The sequence below is a fragment of the Heliangelus exortis genome, chromosome 29 (genome assembly GCF_036169615.1).
Source record: "Heliangelus exortis chromosome 29, bHelExo1.hap1, whole genome shotgun sequence".
Taxonomy (NCBI): Eukaryota; Metazoa; Chordata; class Aves; order Apodiformes; family Trochilidae; genus Heliangelus; species Heliangelus exortis.
In genome coordinates this window covers 3,403,047-3,416,715 of record NC_092450.1, presented here as the reverse complement: position 1 = coordinate 3,416,715, position 13,669 = coordinate 3,403,047, and the positions used below count along the sequence as shown (strand labels likewise).

The 13,669-nt window shown below is 57.4% G+C and overlaps 4 protein-coding genes across 5 annotated transcripts; 2 read left to right on the top strand and 2 right to left on the bottom strand.

Annotated features, from left to right (window-relative positions):
• Positions 1 to 1,112: 1,112 nt before the first annotated feature.
• On the bottom strand, positions 1,113 to 5,529 carry AARSD1 (alanyl-tRNA synthetase domain containing 1). Its single transcript, XM_071728692.1, has 13 exons — positions 5,356 to 5,529; positions 5,154 to 5,276; positions 4,919 to 5,078; positions 4,368 to 4,425; positions 3,892 to 4,048; positions 3,578 to 3,694; positions 3,113 to 3,243; positions 2,874 to 2,940; positions 2,639 to 2,730; positions 2,102 to 2,156; positions 1,929 to 2,023; positions 1,626 to 1,757; positions 1,113 to 1,254 (listed from the first exon to the last, which is right to left on the bottom strand). Exons 1-13 carry the CDS (start codon positions 5,392 to 5,394, stop codon positions 1,218 to 1,220), a joined length of 1,263 nt encoding a protein of 420 aa, XP_071584793.1. The 5' UTR covers positions 5,395 to 5,529; the 3' UTR covers positions 1,113 to 1,217.
• A 324-nt stretch (positions 5,530 to 5,853) lies between these two features.
• PTGES3L (prostaglandin E synthase 3 like) lies at positions 5,854 to 7,597 on the bottom strand. Its single transcript, XM_071728695.1, has 7 exons — positions 7,445 to 7,597; positions 6,922 to 7,035; positions 6,745 to 6,811; positions 6,566 to 6,664; positions 6,152 to 6,241; positions 6,012 to 6,065; positions 5,854 to 5,876 (listed from the first exon to the last, which is right to left on the bottom strand). Exons 1-7 carry the CDS (start codon positions 7,450 to 7,452, stop codon positions 5,865 to 5,867), a joined length of 444 nt encoding a protein of 147 aa, XP_071584796.1. The 5' UTR covers positions 7,453 to 7,597; the 3' UTR covers positions 5,854 to 5,864.
• Positions 7,451 to 11,933, top strand: RUNDC1 (RUN domain containing 1). The gene is made up of 5 exons (XM_071728691.1): positions 7,451 to 8,107; positions 8,918 to 9,076; positions 9,348 to 9,546; positions 9,804 to 9,911; positions 10,401 to 11,933. Exons 1-5 carry the CDS (start codon positions 7,451 to 7,453, stop codon positions 11,264 to 11,266), a joined length of 1,989 nt encoding a protein of 662 aa, XP_071584792.1. The 3' UTR covers positions 11,267 to 11,933.
• A 150-nt stretch (positions 11,934 to 12,083) lies between these two features.
• On the top strand, positions 12,084 to 13,491 carry RPL27 (ribosomal protein L27). Of its 2 annotated transcripts, XM_071728697.1 has the most exons (5): positions 12,084 to 12,224; positions 12,372 to 12,454; positions 12,564 to 12,733; positions 13,144 to 13,254; positions 13,403 to 13,491. In XM_071728697.1, exons 2-5 carry the CDS (start codon positions 12,374 to 12,376, stop codon positions 13,449 to 13,451), a joined length of 411 nt encoding a protein of 136 aa, XP_071584798.1. In that variant the 5' UTR covers positions 12,084 to 12,224; positions 12,372 to 12,373; the 3' UTR covers positions 13,452 to 13,491. The 2 variants fall into 2 exon arrangements, with proteins under 2 accessions (XP_071584798.1, XP_071584797.1); XM_071728696.1 differs by lacking the exon at positions 12,084 to 12,224 and having other exon boundaries at positions 12,231 to 12,454.
• Positions 13,492 to 13,669: the final 178 nt, after the last annotated feature.

Sequence of the window (13,669 nt, the reverse complement as noted above, 5' to 3'; positions counted from 1 at the left end):
CCCCAATCCTCATTGCTTTTTTCCCAGCCAGCCCAGTGGGGAGGGGGAAAAGCTGCTTTTTTGTGCCATTTATCCACTGTTTCTGGGTGCACCTTGTGCCAGGAACAGGGACACAGTGGTGTCACTCCTTATGGAAAGAGGCACAGCCTGGGGACAGAGCTGCCCTTTGGCTGTGGGCTGTGTGGGGACAGGGTCCTGACAGCCAGTGCTGGCTCAGTCTCCAGCACCACTCACCCAGTGAGCCTGCAGGACGTGGCTGCATCAAGGTTGGCTCAAGCTGCTTTGCTGCCATCAGCTCAGCTCTCCTGGCTGCTGCACCGTGGCCCTGGGGCCTTGGCACCACCTTTGTTTGCAGGAAGGTGGCTGTGGGGTCACCCTCCTGACTTCAAAGCCTGTGCAGCCTGCCAGCTAACTGTTAGCACCTTCTCAGTCTGAGACAGTTTAAAATAGATATAAAGGAACAAATAATGTTCTTCCTGCCTGACTGTACCTGTGCATCTGCAGTAGTGCTTACCCCATCCTCAGCTATGAGTAGCTGTGGTGCTCACTGCTGTGGCCCAGACCCTGCAGTGCCTCTCGGGTCCAGCAGAGCTGCAGTAAAGACTCTGCAGCCTTTCCCACCCTCTGACAGAGGCTCTCCTGCCCTTGAAACACTGAAAGCCACCAGTGCTCCTCCGAGCAACCCACACATCAGGGGAGCCCCACACTAGAACCCAACAGTGGCAAAGTTTGCTGCAAAACTCACTCAGTACAGAGCTCAGCTGTGGGCCTAATCCTCTGTACAAAGCTCTCCTGGATCTGCACACACACCTCAGCTTCCTCCAGCTGGGGAGTAGGCAGGCTCAGTCCAGCAGTTTTCCCAATGGAAAGGATTGGGACAAGGACAGATCCCACAGACAAGGACAGATCCCACAGAGATGGCCCCTCTCTGGCAGCCAGCCCTGTGTGGTGGGAACAAAGGCTGCTGGACTCCCAACAGAGTCCCAGAGGCACAGCCCAGCACCTGGCAAAGGTCTTGGCTGGCCAGCATCTGTGTCCACGTGTAAAACTCATGTGCTGGGGCTGCTGCTCCCCTCTGGGTTTGTGGTAAATAAACCTCCTCGGGACAGAGGTTTCTTTTCTTCTACTTCTCTGTTTATTACCATTTCTAGGAAGAGGAAAAAAAAATTCCTGAATGACCTGTTGAGCTTTTTCCCACCGTGGCTCAGCAGCGCCCTTTAGTTTCTGCAGCTGAGATTGCAGCAGCCCTGGGACCTGCAGGGGAGGGAAATGGAGGCAGCACTGGGGAGATCCCAAGGAGTTCACAGCTGTGTTAGCTGGAGAAGCTCCTGATGCTCAAAAATGAACCAGTAACGACTGCACCCAAGCAAGGGAAAGGACTGGAACACAATTTCCTGCCCCAGGTTTTTCAGCATGTGCACCATTAGCCTGGGGAAATCAAAGAACCCCTGCAGCAAAGTGGGGATGGCAGCTCCCCTCCCCTCGTTTTCCACAAGCAAAAGTTCAGCTCACGCAGAGCACACACACACCAGCTGCTGGTTTTGTGCCTTTATTCTCTGGGAGAGAAGTTGGTGGAACTTAAGGAAAGCAGGGAAGACAGCCTTCCTTTGGGAATTTATTCTTACACTTCAGGGCTTCGATGGCTGATGAATTCCTGAAGCAGAGCTTCCACTTCCCCTCGACGACTCATCTGGGTTGCCTTGCCCTGGAAGCGGCCTCTCTTCCCAGCTCCTTTGCCTCCCAGAAGCTCTGCTACCCTGCAGTGACAACAGCACAGGCTGAAGGACACTTGCTAGCAGAAAAGAGGAGCCTGGCCAAACCTGTTCCAGAGAGCAAACGAGGATCTGTGCCCTAATCACACTGCTTAGCTGCTTGCTCTGCAACTTTAGGATTCTTATTAATTTTAAAGAAACCACAGAACACATTACCTGGGACCTAAATTCTCAACTGCTTCCACAGGTCCAGCTAGAAGAAAGAGTCCTGCTTCTTTTTCATCTCCCACAGTCAGGAAGAGCAGAGTTTCCTGTGGACAGGCAGATGGATCTTGTTCCAGAATAACAAGTGCTTTTCTGGTCCAGGTTAATCTTCATCAGTCACTCACCTCTGTCCCAATCTCGTTAGCAATGATATTCATAAATTCAGAGTCACCCTCTTTTCTGTATGAATGGGTAAAAAAAAACACTTCAGAAAGAAGCAAAAATCTCCTCTGCAGTCCAAAGTATCAATCAGAAACCAAAGGCCTGACCAGGCACGGGGCTTTGGCCTCTTGCTTTTAGGATGTGATCAGTTTTTTCTAAACATCCAAATCCTCATCATGCATTCTTGTGCAAACATATTAGAAATTATATAAGTGCTTATCTTTAAAAACAAAGATCCTCATTTATTTGGAAATATCAAGGGCAGAGAAATCAGATAGACAATTTTTCTTAAAATAACCATAAACCCAGAAGAATTCAGTAACTGAATTACTGACTCATTCCTGTAACACAACCTCCTAGCAGGCTGAGGCAGCTTAATTGTCTATTCACCTCATTCATGTTCTTTCTTGAGGAGCAAGCCTGAATAGGTGTCAGAGAGCTGCAACTGCTGTAAAATGTGCAAGATACCATTTCAGCCTTTTTCCCTGAGCCCCCCATACCTGTGTAACACAAAAAGCTGGCTTTGAACAGGTTTGTTCTTGAAATCCCGGGCTATCAAAACAGCAATGTCTCTAAGTAGGTTCAAGTTATTCTGAAAGAAAAGAAAACAAACTGTAACACAGTTTTCACAATATCCACAAAACCTGATGCCTACAACTCGATTCCCTGTTATCCTGACCAAAGCTCAGCTCTACAGGCAGGAGCACAATCTGCTTTCTTCAGCCATCCTCGTACCTTTTGCAGAAGTTTCACAGAACTCTGCAGCCTCTTCACAGCCTCTACGTGCTCAGCTGGTCTATTTCTGAAAGATCAAGGACAATTTGCATCACCACTCTGCAGGACAAGGAAAGGATTTCTTAAAGGAGCAAAGGCAGGTAACACTGTAAAAGCACCACACAGATGTACCCTCAGGGTTTGAGGCATTTTCAGAAGGAACAGTAAAGATGAAATAATCAAAGTGGAAAGGGTATTACTTGAGCAGCGAGGTCAGAGCCTTCTCAGTACTGTGACTTTGTTGGATTGACTTCAGCACTCTGTTTCCTGCCAGGAAAACCAAGTTGGTTTTGTTCTTCTTCCCTTTTTCTGTACCAAGGAGTTTAATCACCTTAAAAATAAAATCAGAAAAGTACTTTGCTTATACTCACAGGGGCAGCATAAATAAAATCAACCAATCAAACCAAAAATAAAATCAACCACAAGGCCAACATATTAAAAAAAGATGGTGATACAGTGGAGTTAATATAATTTGCTACTCAAGGGCTGTGCTGGAACAGAGACTCCAACAAGGAGTTGCCCTGCATGCAGCCCAGCACAGGGCTCCAGCTGCCCCTTCACCACTGGGATTATTTCCAACAGCTCCTGGATCTCAGGGAATTTTGCTGTGGTCAGTCTGAGCGTGTGGAATGAGGCTCCCATGGGCAGCCCAGCTGCAGCCCCACCTGCAAATCACTCAGGTTGGAGACGTGGGTGCCACAGCACAGGTTGGAGTCTACACCTTTGATGTCCACAACTCGCACGGGCCCCACGTGGTCATCAGGCAAACCACGGCTCCTCACCTGCCAAAGGGGGACAGCAGCAAACATGGTAACATAAATACCATGCCACTTGTTATTTTGGTGTTGATTGTTGTTGTTATTATTATTAACAATATGATAATATTAACAATATGATGATATTAACAACAACACCCATGCCAGGTGTTATTATTTGCTGATATCCCAAGGATATCATCAGCTCTCTCCCCACCACTCACAGTTTCAATTTCAGGGTCATCTGCTGCCAGCTCCCTCACCACCACGGGCACCCTCTCCCGGATTTTCTCATTCACACTCCTCTCCAGGGCCTCCACTTGCTCTGCTGTCACGGAGGGGGTGTCCAGCTCAATGAGACTTTGCTGACGACCCAGCTCCCTGCACCAACAGAACATCTGCTGCTGTAGCTAAGAGCAGCTGAGAATTCCCTCTGTGCAGCATTAAATGTCATTCCACTGCTGGGAAGTGACTGAAACAAAACATTCTTCCCTCCTCTCCCTGTTATTTACAGAGCACCAGATGTAACCCACACACTGGGAGGAAAACAGGACGGAGGAAAAGCTCTGCACAGCTTCAGTCACCTCTCCCAGCCCCTCTGAGTTAAGTGAAATATCCAAGGGCAAACTGCTTTTGATTTTCAGCATTCAGCACCCCAGTGGCACACACCAAGGTCAAAAGGAGCCTTTTCCTTGCTCACCATGAAGTCGTCTTGAACCCAAACATCTGTTCAGCAATGGCAGTGATGAGATGCTGTCCTGGAAGAGACACGCAGGCAACATTTTGAGTGCCACAGGAAAAAAGATTTTCTGTCAGGCTCCAGGCTTTTTTCTGACATTCCTCATGACACCTGCAAACACCAGGAGTGTGCTCAGTGTCAGGGTTTGGGTGCAGACAGCAGAGGCACCCATGGCACCCACTGCCTCGTGGCCTTGGTGATTTTGAGGCATTTTCAGAAGGAACAGTAAAGATGAAATAATCAAAGTGGAAAGGGTATTACTTGAGCAGTGATCTTTAAGGTCCCTTCTAACCCAAACCATTCTGTGCTTCCTGAGCACCGTGGAGTGGGTTGAACTGCTCCTTCACGTGGGCTGTAAGGCACAGACACCCCGGGGGGCAGCTGCCCGCCCTCCCAGACCCCGGGACGGCCCCTGCGTGTCCATCCGTGGGGCTGTCCCCTTCCCGGCCCACAGTGGGACCAACCGGGCACGGACCGTCCTCCCGGGACCGCCGCAGCGCTGCCCTCCGTACCCGAGTGCTGCTGCATGTGGTCGAACCGGCGGTCCCAGTCCAGCGACAGCAGCACCTCGGTGCCCGGTTCCAACGCCGTCTCCACGAAGTGCAGCGCCTCGGGGCCCCGCCGCGTCACGCGCAGCACCGGAACGTCCCCGATGAGGCCGCGATCGTCCGGCTGCGGACACCGGGGGTGAGGGGGTCAACGCCTCCGCTCCGCCCCGGTCCCCCATCCCACCGCTCCGGCCCGTACCTGCCCGCCGCCCTCGGGGAAGAGGATGGTGTCCTCCAGCACCACCTGGAACCCGCGCACCGGTTCCCCGCCGCCCTCGGGCCGCAGCTCCGCCGCCCGGCACGACACCACCCTGGTAGCGAACTGCAACGGAGGCGGCGGCTCCGTGAGGACCAGACGGGGCCTCCCCCGCGCCCGCCGCGCCCTCCCGCCCCGTCGCTACCTGCCGGGCCCAGCTGTCCCGCTGGCACTGGAACACCATGGCGGCACCGACACCGGAGACACCGGCGGCACCGACACGGGGACGGGGGGAACGGCGGCCCAGGAGGGACACGGGGCTGGCGGTCGCGGCCGCCGCGCTGCAGAGGGCGGAGCACGGAAACCATTGGCGGAGCGCGCGATCCCGGTGCCGGGGGATGGAGGAGGGGGGAAGGGGGGGGATGAAGAGGGGGACTTGAGGCGGTGTGGACGGGGAGGACCCCGGTGCCCGTCCCCACGGCGGCCCCAGCGGACGGCAGACGGCGGCTGCAGCTCCTCACGTTTATTGCCCCACGCGGGTAATCGGCACGGGGGGACCGAACGCTCTCGCCCACCGGTCCGGGTCCACAGCGCTCAGCAGGGAAGCGTCCGGGGCTGTTCTGCTTTCTCGGAGAGCCCTGTGACCGCGCTGCTGGACGGTGCGTGCTGCCGTCGCACCGGGAGACTTCTGGGGCGGCCCCGGCGGGACGGGCTTCAGAGATCGTCCTGCGGAATAAGGAGCACGGTGCCAGGGAACGGGCAGCCCCGGGGAGCGAGTCCCCGGTTGGCTCCGGGACCGGCTTGAGGCTCGGCTCAGCCCCACAGGGGCAGCTGCAGAGCGCTTGGCCAGGCAGCACTTACATCCAAATCATCCATGGCCGGGGGGGGACCTTTCTCCGTCACCTTCTCCATGAGCTGGGCAGAAAACAAAGGACCAGGGGAGCTGGGAATGCCCGGCTGCCCCCAGCCCAACTACTCCGGGACCCCCTGGCCCGGCTCACCTCTGCGTACTGCTCCACCATGGCCCTCTCCAACTCCTCGTCCCCTTCCCAGTCTCTCCAGTTGTCAAAGTCCACGGAGAGCCAGGCAAGCTGTGGGCAGAGAGTGTCCCTGAGAGAGGCAGCAGTGGGCTTGTGTCCCATGTCCCATGTCCCCAGCCCAGGGACAACTCTGTAGGGCAAGGGGACTGGGTGGGCTGGGGAGGGCAGAGAGGAGGACAGGCACCTCCTGCCTGAAGGGAAAAGGGTGCCTGAAGGGTAGTGGTCCACGGGCCTGTGGTGACCATGACATTGGGCTCACTGGGGGGCCCACGTGGGACCCTTGGTGTCTGTCCCAGGGGTAGGTTAGTCCTCAGGAGCCACCAGGCACTGCCTGGGGACAGCACAAGCACTGAGGCTGCTCCTGGCCACACGCACCTTGATGTTCTCCTTGGTGATGCGGGGCCAGGCCACTTTCTCCTTCCATTTCCTGATAAAGCAGGTGATGGAGCGGTCGGAGCGTTTGTTCTGGGAGTCCTACCAAGAGATCAGGGGTGCCTCACCTCCCTGCCTGCACCTCTGTACCCACTGCAGACAGGGACAGGACTGAGCCTCACCTTGGAGTTGACCCTGGCGTACAGGTTTATCTCATTGTAGAATTCCACACCATCAGCATTTTTGCAGCTGCCAAAAACACCGTCATGGCCTGGATTAGGAGAGGGCTGAGGCCAGGTGTGTCCTGCCCCCCAACTCACCCCCAGTCCAGGGCCACGTCCTGGGCAGTGCCAGCTCACCTGAACACCAGCCGCTGGTCTTCAATGTCAACCTTCACATCCCTGCTGTCCTCCACACAGAATTCCAGGTACACGTACCGGGGGCGGTCGTACCACAGCGTCTTTGCAGGTTGCCTTGGGAAAAACCGACCAGGGGGCATTTCCATGGTGCCCACCCCCCCTCTGCAAGGACGGTGCCCGGCACAGGGAGGGAAGCAGGGCAGGAAGGGTTCCCCAGACGTGTTCCGTGCCTGGGCAGGGTGCCGGGGCTGCGCAGGGAGATGGGGCACGGTTCAGGTGGTGGGTGCAGTGCCCAGGAGAGGGGGTGGTGGGCACGCAGCATGCTCCCCGCACAGACCCTCGCCCGGGCAGACGATGAGGCCCGATCTGCCCCCCCTTCCCCCGCCATTCCCGCCGCCTTTCCCCCGCTGAGCCGGGCTGGAAGGTCCTGCCCGGTGGGGCCTCAGGCTCCGGGCCCTGGGCGAATGCCCAAGATCTGAACCGGACGCTGCCCCAGTGTCCCCTCCCGTCCGGTCGCGCTCACCTCGCCATGGCGGTGCCGGCCCCGCCCCGCGCTATTTTGGGCCGGGGGCGAGGCCGTCGGCGGGGGCCGGGAGCGGGGGCTGGGAACGGGGGCCGGGGTCGGCCGGGTCAGGCCGGGCGCGTAGCGGAGACCTCGCGTCCCGCTCGCCCATCCCGGGCCGCACGCCCCGGGACCCCCCGGCACCCCCCGTACCCCCGGGACCCCCCCGTACCCCCGGGAACCCCCATGACCCCGGTGCCGCCGTTCCTCCGGGCCGCACGGGGGCGCGCTGTCTCCGCCCCGCCCCCTCCCCGCTCCGCGCCGCGGCGGCAAGATGGCGGCGGGGTGCCGGCGGTAGCGCCAGCCATGGAGGCGGAGGGCGGCCCTCTGGGTCCGGGGGAGCGATGGGCGCCGGTGGGCGCCGTGTCGGCGGCGGAAGAAGAGGAGGAAGAGGAAGAAGAAGGGGACGAGGAGGAGGCGGCGGCGGGAGGGTCCCCGCGGTCGGTGCCGCGGCTGCGGGCGGAGCGGCGGCGCCTGCAGGGGGCGCTGCTGGCGTTGGCCTCGCACTTCGCGCAGGTTCAGTTCCGGCTGCGGCAGGTGGCGCGCGCGGCCCCCGGCGATCAGCGGCGGCTGCTGCGGGAACTGGAGGAGTTCGCGTTCCGGGGCTGTCCCGGAGCTGCCCCGGTGAGAGACGGCGGGGAGGGGACGCCGAGGATGGGGGGGGGGGGGGGGGGGAAACCGCGGCCGGAACGGGCCGGCCTGTTTGAAGCGGGTCCAAAGGAGGCAACTGGGCTGGGGAAGGGACTGGAGCACAGATCCTATGAGGAGAGGCTGAGGGAGCTGGGGGTGTTGAGGCTGGAGAAGAGGAGGCTCAGGGGAGACCTCATCACTCTCTCCAACTCCCTGAAAGGAGGTTGGAGCCAGGGGGGGGTTGGGCTCTTTTCCCAGGCAACTCTCAGCAAGACAAGAGGGCACAAGAGGTCTCAAGTTGTGCCAGGGGAGGTTTAGGTTGGACATTAGAAAGAATTTCTTTAGGGAGAGGGTGATCAGCCATTGGAATGGGCTGCCCAGGGAAGGGGTGGATTCTCCATCCCTGGAGATATTTCAAAAGAGCCTGGATGTGGCACTCAGTGCCATGGGCTGGGAACTGCAGTGGGAGTGGATCAAGGGTTGGACTTGATGAGCTCTGAGGTCCCTTCCAACCCAGCCAGTTCTAGGATGATTCTATGGCTCTATAAGCCACCTCGGTGACAGGAGGTGCAGGTCCCCGGTGACAGTGGCAGCTGGAGGGGACCCGTCAGGGCCCGGCTGAGGGTGTCCCCGCCCCACGGTACTGGAGGTGGCTCAGGGGACCTGAGGTGCACCCAAGTCTTTTGGCCATTTGGGTTCTGCCCTGAGAGATGTGGCTGGGTGCTCCTCATCCCACAGTCCTGCTCTCCAGGGCTTGACCGTGACAGTAAAACTTCCATTAATTTACTTGTAACTTTTTTTCAGAGTGAGCAAGAGAAGCAGGAGCAAACTGAGGTTCAGAAGGAGAAGCAGAGAGAGCTGATCCTGCAGCTCAAGACTCAGCTGGATGACCTGGAGACGTTTGCTTACCAGGAGGGGAGCTATGATTCCCTGCCACAGTCTGTGGTTATGGAAAGACAACGGGTAAGGCTCAGAGTCTGGTTTGCCTGTGTGTCTTCTCAGTGTTCGTGAGCCTCTGACAGGCTGTAGGAGTTGGTCATCCCTCCTTTCCTGACAGCAGCTGCAGTGGAGCATCCTCAGTTTGTCTGCACCTGTAAACCTGTCCAGTGTCTTCTCTTGCAGTTTCCTGTGTGCAGCAGATGTCCTGTTTCCAAGGAAACGAGTGGATAAATGAGTATTTTGAAACTCATGGGCAGCAGTGCCACGTGGTGACGTCGTGCTTTGTGTTTTGCAGATGATTATAAATGAATTGATCAAGAAGCTGGACATGGACTTGAGTGAAGATGTTGCAACTCTCTCTCCAGAGGAGCTGAGGCAGCGTGTGGATGCTGCCATAGCACAGATTGTTAATCCAGCCAGGGTGAAGGAGCAGCTGGTGGAGCAACTGAAGACACAGATCAGGGACCTGGAAATGTTCATCAGCTTCATTCAGGGTCAGTTGCTGTGTTTTTGATGAGCAGATTGAATCACTGTCATTCCCTGGGAGTGTTATGAGGGGGGAGGTCACAGATGTCAGAGGTTGCAGGTGGGGTTTCTGGGTCACAGGGAAGTGCAGGTCTCTGAACTGATGGTGGGGAGAATGAGGGGGTGACAATAAAGGTGCCAAGAAGTCTTAAGGAATATTGAGCTTATTAATACCTGCATCTTAAATTCACAGGTGTGAAGTAACAGTGTAAAATTCTCTTTCTAGATGAAGTTGGAAGCTCTGGTAAGGCAGAAGATGGACACTGTGAATGTGCAGGCAGAAAAGATGTCAGTGGGTCCTGCAAACCACATGCACAGCATTCTGGAAACAGAGGTGAGCACTGCTGGGTTCAGAGCTGCCAGCACTGCTCTGCTGGTGCTCATCTGGGGTTTGAACCAGCACCCAGCTATGCTGGGCTGCTTTCTGCTTTTCCTGGCAGTTGGTTTCTGTTCTCTCCTGCTCCCACTGACAGAAGGTGTGAGTTCAGTTCCTTTACCCTTCCTCTGGGGGATCATTAGCCATGTGAGGCACAGAGGGTGGGCTCAGGGAGATCAGGAATAGGGATTTTTATTTAGTGCAAAGTGCAGAGGGACTGAGCAGACTTGTCCTTTACTTGCTGCTGGGCTGCACCCCAGTGAAAGCTCTTGGAGCTCTTAGCTCTGTGAGCAGAGACTTTGTACCTCTAGCAGATACTTCCAGAACTTGAAGGAGGCCTACAGGAAAGATGTATATACAGGTATGTTTAGTGACAGGACAAAGGTAAGGAAAGAGCAGAGCTCTTGATTCTTTTTTGTGGTTTTTTCTCTTTTCTGACCTGATCAGTGAGCCCAGAAGATGCCAGTAAGATGAGAGAAACAGGCCTGCACCTCATGCGCCGTGTGCTCGGTGTGCTGCAGATCTTTGCTGTCAGTCAGTTTGGCTGTGCCACGGGTCAGATTCCCCACACCCTCTGGCAGAAGGACCAAGCAGACAGGGACTATTCCCCTTTACTCAAGAGACTGGAGGTGTCTGTAGAGCGGGTGAGGCAGCTGGCCATCCAGCACCAGCAGGAAGACCACATCATCAGCTCCTCTGACCTGCAGGACATTCCCTTGGGAGGCAGGGACGAGCTGACCCTGGCCGTGCGGAAGGACTTGGCCATTGCTCTGCGTGACCTGCTGGCCCACGGGCTCCACTCCTCCTCCCAGGGAATGAGCCTGGTGCTGGCTCCCATCGCCTGCCTCATCCCGGCGTTCACCTCCTCCCCGCAGACCCTGCACCCCTGGGAGCTCTTTGTGAAGTATTACAACGCCAAGAACGGCCAAGCCTACGTGGAGTCCCCAGCTCGCAAGCTCTCCCAGTCCTTCGCTCTGCCCGTCACCCGAGGGGTGAGCATCACCCCCAAGCAGAGCCTCCTGACAGCCATCCACACCGTCCTGACGGAGCACGACCCCTTCAAGCGCAGCGCGGACTCGGAGCTGAAGGCCCTGGTGTGCATGGCCCTCAACGAGCAGCGTTTGGTCTCCTGGCTCAACCTCATCTGCAAATCGGGGGCTCTGGTGCAGTCCCACTACCAGCCCTGGAGCTACATGGCAAACACGGGCTTCGAGAGTGCACTCAACGTCCTCAGTCGCCTGAGCAACTTGAAATTCAACCTCCCGGTTGACCTGGCTGTGCGGCAGCTGAAAAACATCAAAGATGCTTTTTGAGGTGGTTTTTATTGTTCATCTTCCGTTTGCCACCTGTAGGCAGCCGCAGGGCTCGGGAAGCCTGGTGGTTTTTTAAGGCTGGGTTTGACTCTTTGACATTGGTGTTTGCTTTTGGGGAAATCTTGTGGTGTCTCGATGCTGGAAATCTGTGTTTTACAAGGCTGCCCCTGCAAAGCTGCTGGAGGTTGTGCACCTCACAGCACCTCCTCCCCTGCCCTGTGCTGCCTCTCTGGAGAGCAGAAGGGCTTTGCTGGGGGCAGTTTCCAGCGAGTCCTCGGTGTGTGGGGCATGGGGTGAGGCCCCTGGGAATGCACAGCTTGGCTCCTGTGCTGCATCCACCTGGTTATTCCACAAACTTCATGGATTAATGACGCCCCTATGAGATGTTCATGGGGCAGAGCTGGGCTGCCCTGGGGTCAGCTGAGCTCTGGGTGTGGGGTTTTCACCCCTCCAGCCCCTCAGCAATCTGTGGGACCTCTCTGCTGGGGTGGGAACCACATAGTGCAGGTTGCCCTTCACGAGGTGACTTCGTGAGAAAATCTGGAGGCTGAGCCCCGCGTCCTTCAGGCTCTCGGGTGGGAGGCCCAGCAGCTTTGTCTGGTGATCCAAAGCTCCTTTGTGCAGCCCGGTGTTGTGTGGAACGCATTAAATCGCTTCAGCAAGTGTGTGCATGGGGGGAGCCCGGCCCCGCGTCTCATTTCTGGCCCTTACTCGCCCGGCGGTGCCACCGCACCGGGCTTCGGTTCTCGGCAGGAGCGGGGTGCGGGGTGCGGGGCCCGCCCCGGGGATGCTGCGGTTGCTCCGCGGGACCCGGAAGCGTTGCCTGGCAACCACCGCGTTTTTTGCGCCTGCGCGTAGAGCACGAAGCGGAGGTGACGTCAGTGTCGCGAGGTGAAAGGTCGATGGCGCGGGATTTCCTTCCTTTTCCGGTTTGGTCGCCATCAGCGCGAAAGCTTCGGTGGGTGCGGGAGCTGCGCCGGAATCCGCCGCCATCGGCGGACACGGAGGACCGGGGTTTGCCGAGGCCGCCGCGGGGAATCCTCTCCAGCCGGGGAGGGGAGGTGGGGCTGGTCCCGGCCGTGACCTCCGCGCGTTGTCTCCGCAGGGATGGGGAAGTTCATGAAGCCCGGGAAGGTGGTGCTGGTGCTGGCCGGACGCTACTCGGGCCGCAAGGCCGTCATCGTGAAGGTGAGCGCGGGGCTCCGGGGCGCTGCCCCTGCCCGGGGGTGTCCGTACAAGCGGTGGTTTCCCTGCGGCCGCTGCCGCCTCCCCGGTGCCATCTCCGGTTCGGTTTCAGAACATCGATGACGGCACTTCAGACCGGCCCTACAGCCACGCCTTGGTGGCGGGCATCGACCGGTACCCGCGGAAGGTGACGGCCGCTATGGGCAAGAAAAAGATCGCGAAGAGGTCCAAGATCAAGTCTTTCGTCAAGGTGTACAACTACAACCACCTGATGCCCACCCGGTGAGTGCTGCCGCGCCGGTGGGGATGTCCCGTTGGCGTTCGGTGGTCACGGCTCCTCCTGCCTGTTCGCTGGGGAGTGCTGGGAGACACCGAGGGGTTTAACTCGGGGGCTGAGTGAACGCGGGGTGCTCGCCCTGCAAACCCAGGGACTGGGATGGGGTTGAGGCTGAGGGAGGAGAGGTGTGGGTGAGCTGCTCGAGTGAGGCTGCTCAGCACAAGGTGCCAGACAGCTGCTTGTCTGAGGATGTGTGTGAGCTCTGTCATTCATAGGCTGGAATTAACCCCACTGGATGTTGTGGTGCTTTGGTGATGTCCAGAGCAGTTCCAGCACCAGCCTTGTGATGGGTTTGGGCTCCTTGCCCTGCACCAGGCACTGTGGCTGCTTCCAACCTGGCTGCTCCCTGTCCCAGGTACTCTGTTGATATCCCTCTGGACAAAACTGTAGTCAACAAGGATGTGTTCAGGGACCCTGCTCTGAAACGCAAAGCCAGACGTGAAGCCAAGGTGAAATTCGAGGAGAGGTGAGTGGGAGCTGATCCCCTCAGCAGTGTGGGATTGTCCCCGGGTGCTCTGTCCTGCTGTGAGGGGTGGGGACAGCCCAGCCCCGGGTCCTGTGCTGCTCCCCGTGGGTCAGGGAGTGCCCTGATCACTGTGTTCCTTCTCTTCCAGATACAAGACAGGCAAGAACAAGTGGTTCTTCCAGAAGCTGCGATTTTAGAGGTGTAACCAGGCTCTATAAATAAATGTTATTAAAACCATTCTGGTTTGGTGTATTGAAAAAAAAAAAAAAAAAAGTAGTTCTTGGGCTGACTCTTCCACAGTGTGGATGTTCCTGCCCTGGGTGTCTGCAGGAACTGGGGCAGCTTCTGCAGTCCTGGAAGCTTTGTCCAAGGCCTGAGCTGGAGAGGGGGTGTCCTGGGGGGGTGTACAGGCTGC